The following is a 6043-nucleotide window of genomic DNA, read 5'->3' on the forward strand; positions in this document are numbered from 1 at the left end:
AAAATGGGATGAGATACCTATTCCCCATCTTCTATAATGAATCCTATGTGGTCAGGAGCTGGGCTAAATTTGATTATTCTGCATTTGTATGCCTGACACATAGTGTTTAATAGTATTCCAACCTGTCACAACCTATGTTTTCACTACGCATTTTGGGTGATAACAGTAAAAATGATTGTGGTATTAAACCAGCCCCATGCTCTTTCCACTAGGCCAAGATAGTTATAGAAATAGCGGACATCCTTCTGACAATCTGAACCTGTTTGGATGCAGCAGGACAGGGTGTCAGGAGAAATGGTTTTATGTGTGCATGTCCTGCTGGACACTGAATACAACAGAAATTTTCCTGTGTGAGGGATTGATTCTGCCCCAACGCAACCCCCGTGTTCTAGGAGGACTGGGTGTACCGTAATAATGGTAATTCAGGGATAAAATCTACATGGATCTGATTTATTCAAACTCTCCAATTAGCCAGAATACAGATCGGCCTGAAACTTGGTGGTAATTAAGGCTAAAATGTGATATTTAACTTGAATTACCTGGGTAGTCAGTGTCCCGAGGGCTTGCTGGTGGTTCTCCCCCTTTGGCATTTGCAGATTTTTGCACAAACCTTCTATTGCATGCAACATCGCATACAGATAGAATTGCATTCTCACAGGAGTTTATAAGCCATTCAGAGCATAAAGCTTTTGTGAGCTAATACAGAGGATCATGCGGCCAGGTCGAAGAGGAATGCAGGAAGAACGATACAACACCTTCGGACAGCCCCTCCGGACTGGGCAATAAGCGAGGAGAATCTGCTGTGCATTGTGACTGTCAGTTCCCAGTTCTCTCTCTGATTTCAGCACCCCCACGTGTGGCTAATGTTGGCTTTTGTGATTTCTATGGCTGTGGGTGGCCTGAGGCAGGGCCGGAGTTTTGTAATAGCAGCGGCATCTGAAATGCAGGTGATTAGGGCCACCAACTGGAGGCCCGTGAGTTTGAAAGGGCCGATCTGATGGATTTCAGATGCCTTGTGAACACTCCAAGCTGGAGGAATCACCTTGTTATACAGACAGTGGACCAAAATTGCATTAAGAGGCCCGGTAGCAAATCCAAACAAAGTAGGTCTCCAGAACGATAAAGAAGTAGACCCCAAAACCATCGATTAAAGTTAGACCTTATCTAGGGCAGATGAAACTCTGTGGTGATTTCTTTCTAGTCCCATGGTGCAGCGATCCCGAGTATCTGAGAGTTTGTGCTAAACTATGAAGCATGGAGACAGATTTGGGATGGAAGCCCAAAAGGATGAATCCTACTCTCAGATTGATGCCAAGCTCTATGCATGGATCTCAAGGTGAAATGCTGCCTTTTCCAGCAATTGTACCTATCTGGGCGAACTGGCCCTGTCAGATGAGTTATTTTTAGAAATGGGTGAGGCAGAGGGCTGAGGGCATGAAGCACGTTACATGTTTTCACCACTGAGAGGTCCCATCTCGCCTCCATCTGCTTCTCTCTGTTCTACGTCTATGGGTAAATCTGAAATTTAAGGCCTTGATTCAACAGCGTGTGTGGAGTATGGCTCTTCCTGTGATAAAGCTCACTCCATTCTTTGAGACTTTGTGGTTTCGCTGTGGATTTAGGTTGGGGTATGATAGCAAAAGGAGAATTTTCAGCCGGATGGTCCATTTCTACAGCCACCATTGCTTGGGTGATTTAGAAGAAACAAATCAGTTTTGGTCTAAATGATCCAGAGTTTGTGTCACTTAACAGAGAAATTGCAGCTGAGAGTGGGAAGAGCCTTTCCAGTCCCTAGGCCCTACTGGAGTCCCAGAATCCTCATTCTGGTCAGAGGAACCTAGGAGAAGGATTCCAGAGGGTCAGTGAAATGTCTAGCAGTTCTTGCTGCCTTTTAGCCATCTAATAATGATGATGATAATAATGACGGTGACATTTGTTAAGCATTTACTGTGTGCCAAGCACTGTACTAAGTGATGGGGTAATAATGTTGGTATTTGTTAAGCACTTACTATGTGCCATGCACTGTTCTAAGCGCCGGGGTAGATATAGAGTAATCAGGTTGTCCCACGTGAGGCTCACAGTCTTCATCCCCATTTTACAGATGAGGAAACTGAGGCACAGAGAAGTTAAGTGACTTGCCCACAGTCAAACAGCTGACCAGTGGCAGAGCAGGGATAGATACAAGATAATCAGGTTGGACCTAGTCCCTGACCATATAGGGCTCAGTCAAGGTAGGAGGGAGCAGAATTTAATCCCTATTTTAAGATGAGGAAACTGCAGCACAGAGAAGTCCATTGATTTGCTCAAGGTCACAACAGACAGCAGAACTGGAATTAAAACCCAGGTCCTTGAACTCCCAGGCCTGCGCTCTTTCCACTAGACCATGCTGCTTTTCTGTGTGCTACATGTCAGGGGCCAGTATCTGCCCATGCATCCAGGCGACAAGATTGGCCAGGGAAACTCTAGTCCCCTCTTTTCAGGGCTGTCAATCAAGTGTAACAATCTTGGTATTATTAATCGCTCACCTGTGTGCCCGCCACCTTACCAAGTACTGGGGTTATGCGAGATAATCGGATCGGACCCAGTGCCTGTCCCACGTGGGGCTCACAGTCTAAGTAGGAGGGAGAACGGGTATCTTATCCCCATGAGGAAACTGAGGTCCAGAGAAGTTAAGTGACTTGCCCAAGGTGACACAGCAGGCGAGCGGCAAAGCAGGGTCCCTTGACTCCCAGGCCCATGATTTCTGCACTAGGGCCATGCTGCTTCAATAGTATCTCCCGCTGTAGACTGTAAGCTCCTTGTTGGCAGGGAACATGTCTACCAACTCTTCTATGGTACTCTCCCAATCACTTAGTGTAGTGCTCTGCACCCAGTAAAAGCTCAGAAAATATGATTGATTGATTGAGTGTCTGCTGGGTGAAGGACCCAGGGCTTCCAGCTGCTGGGTGCGGGGCATTGCACTAAGCATTTGGAGAGTACGTAAGAATCCCAGAAACAGGGTCATTGCCCTTAAGGAGTTTCTCGTCTAAGAGGCCCAGGCTTCAGGTTCGTGGGCCTGGCTACCAGCAATAGGGATCTGCATTTTTCCTCGCTGCTTGCAGAAATATGAGCAAAAAAGCACAGTACCTCTGTGTCAGAGAGCTCTGGCCTTTAGGAGCGCCGGTGTGGGAGGTTGGGAATCTTTTGGCCTTCCGGCTCAGCACACAGTAATCCGTGCACTCCTTCGTCATTAGTTTGGGGTTTGTCCCTTGGGGACGAGTCTAGTCTTCTTGTTGGCAAGGCTGAAGTCGAGCAGTTTCAAGCCCAGAACAACTGAGCTGAGTTTCCAGACCAGCTGACCACTGGTGAGGTCCTCTAAGGCCACCCCAGGTGCACACCCAGCATATCCCCTCACTCCTTCCTCTGTAGTCGCCACTGGAGGTGGAAAACAGCCCCACCAATGACAAAGAGGGGCAGCCATTTATGGAAAGTTGTCCATCTGCTCCAGAAAAGAGGGAGGAGAGAAAACAGCCCCCTTTTCTCCCAACCTAACCCAAACCTTGTCCCTGTTCCAGCCGTCTGGACTGGGGCACTTCATGACTGTGACCTGGCTTTGCCCAAAGTATTGCTGTTTTCAAAGTACACACTTGGGCACGACATCAGTCAATCAATCAATGGTATTTATTGATCATTTACCATGTGCAGAGCAATGTACTAAGTGGGGGAGTAGAACACAACAGAGGCGGTAGATACGTTCCCTGTGCACAAGGAACTTACAGTTCGGTCAGTTCTGGGTTATCTGCTCTAACGGAGTAGAGACATGGCCCAGATAACTCCAAAACAGGGAAGGTGATTTAGACCCTACTTGGGTAACGGTAGAGATGTGTTGAACCCCCTGACCCTCCCCCCTTTAAAATTCAGTATTAGTAGTCAGCCAGCCCAAGATAAATGCGAATGAGTCTGTCAACCGTGGATTGATCCTTCTGTCGAGAACTGACACTGGAAGAAGTATGAAATGTGCAAGTGGCCAAGATAAGAAGTAAAGTAACACGGGGAGTTGAAAACTGACCTCTGTCTCTCCCCTTGTCTCCGGCATATACACATGCACACACTCACGTGCGTTCCTTTTGTGATCATGCATCATGTATGTCTGAATATAGCCACCCACCTGTATACCCAGCTCAAGTCTGAAAAATCATAACTGTATATCTTTAGCATTGGCTAAAGAGGTGTGTTTGCAGTGGGGATTTCTTTAAAGCCCTTGACTCTATCCTTTTTGGATCATACACTTTCCTTTTTACACCCCAGCCACTAATGGCGACTTAGCCGTTGACTGTGGAAGAGGAATTTTATTCCACCCAGCCAACTTTTATCATTTCTAAGAGCAGCCAAATAGCTGATGGAGGAAATTTGCAGATCTGCAGACCTGGGGCCCGAAGACCCAATACCCCCCAAAGTGATGGTGTTGCTTCCTCCCACCTAGATCCGAATGTTCTACCTCTTCCTTGTTTACAAAGGCTTTCCCTGAATGCACGGTTGCCTCGGGTTGTTCTGTGACTTTCTGCCTACCCGGTAGGAGGGCTTACTCTGGAGAAAGTTGGGTGACGGTCTGCGTCCCATCCCTGCCCCCTCTTTTGAGTTACCGACCCGATTGAGTGGTTCATTTGATCGTATTTGTTGAGCACTTACTGCCTGCAGGGCGCTGTTCTGAGCGCCTGGAGAGTACAGTTCAGCAACAGATAGAGATCATTCCTGCCCAACAACGGGCTCACCGTCCAAAAGAAGCGGTTGAAAAATCACCCACGAGAACCGTAACTAGCGTTGACCGATTTCAAGGTAGCCCACCTTGAACGTGACCGTGGACTTTCTGGAAACATTCTGCACCAAGATAACTTCATTCAATAGTATTTATTGAGCGCTTACTATGTGCAGAGCACTGTACTAAGCACTCTGTCCGGCAACCCCTCATTTTTTGGATAAGAGATTTTCTTTTCGTAGGCCACTCTCTGTACCCTCCCACGAAGCCGCGCCGCCGCTTTTACTCTGTCTGTTCCTTAGTTTACAGAGAAGAACCGTGGCTGTACGGATGGATTTATCATAGATCGGGAGGGGCGGGGGACGACGACAAAACACAACTTTTCTAGCTCAACGGAAGATTTGTCCTTCTGCTACTTCGCGGCTCGTTTTACCATCTCCCCTCCAACACGGTCGCTTCCCCCAGGAAAATCCTGTCTCCCCCCGGCCCCCGCCGCCGCCGCCGCCGAACGAGTCTCCCAGTCAAAGGTGCCGGCATCCACTCGGTGGCCAAAGGGAATTAAAGGATTTTCTCGTGGGGACGGTCTGGCTGAGGATCCGCTCGGAACAGCCGGCATCGGGGGCAGTCCCCTTTAACTCCGACGTCTTCGCGGGCGGGAGGGGTGGGGATCTAGACCTCCTGGGTTCTCCACGGATTCCTGGCCTCTCTCAGAGACCTGTCGTAAGGTAACGTGGCGAAGGAGGAGTTCTTCAACTGGCAGTTGATGAAAAGGACGATTACGGACACGGTTACGAGCAGGAAGGAAAAGAGAACCACGTAGGTCACCAGATCGGCCTTGCTCATTTCTCCTTCCTTCAGGACCTTGGCCGTCGGCAGATAGAAGCCCGAAGAGCCGACGGGCCGCTGCGTGGCATTGGGATAGAGGGGGCCGGGCCGAGCGACCAGGTGCGCTCCCGCCACGCTGGTCGAATTGAGGAATTGGCCGAACATGTTCCCGTTTCGGTCGCCCGCCCGCTCCAGGCGATCGATCGGGCAGGACCCCGCTGCCTCCCACTCCTTCTCCCTCGCCCCCGCCACTGGCCGGCCGATCGGTGCTAAGCGATGGGCGAGGCGATACCCGTGGCGTCGGTCCCCCGGCCCCGAGCGGACGGTCTGGGAGGCCGAGAGCGTGGAGGGGAGGAGGCGGGCGAGGAGCGCTTTGTCGGAGCGGCCCGGACTGCGCCGACCAGAAGAGCGCGCCCGGGCCGGTGCGGCTCCGACCGGCCGACGAGGACGCGGGCTGCTTTCCGGAGATCGCTCTCAGTTCGG

The 6043-nt window shown here is 50.2% G+C and overlaps 1 protein-coding gene across 1 annotated transcript; it reads right to left on the reverse strand.

Annotated features, from left to right (window-relative positions):
• Nucleotides 1-5242: 5242 nt before the first annotated feature.
• Nucleotides 5243-5773, reverse strand: SMIM32 (small integral membrane protein 32). Its single transcript, XM_029049810.2, has one exon. It carries the CDS (start codon nucleotides 5723-5725, stop codon nucleotides 5405-5407), a length of 321 nt encoding a protein of 106 aa, XP_028905643.1. The 5' UTR covers nucleotides 5726-5773; the 3' UTR covers nucleotides 5243-5404.
• Between the last annotated feature and the right edge of the window lie 270 nt (nucleotides 5774-6043).

The sequence above is a fragment of the Ornithorhynchus anatinus genome, chromosome X1, assembly GCF_004115215.2.
Source record: "Ornithorhynchus anatinus isolate Pmale09 chromosome X1, mOrnAna1.pri.v4, whole genome shotgun sequence".
NCBI classification, from domain to species: domain Eukaryota; kingdom Metazoa; phylum Chordata; class Mammalia; order Monotremata; family Ornithorhynchidae; genus Ornithorhynchus; species Ornithorhynchus anatinus.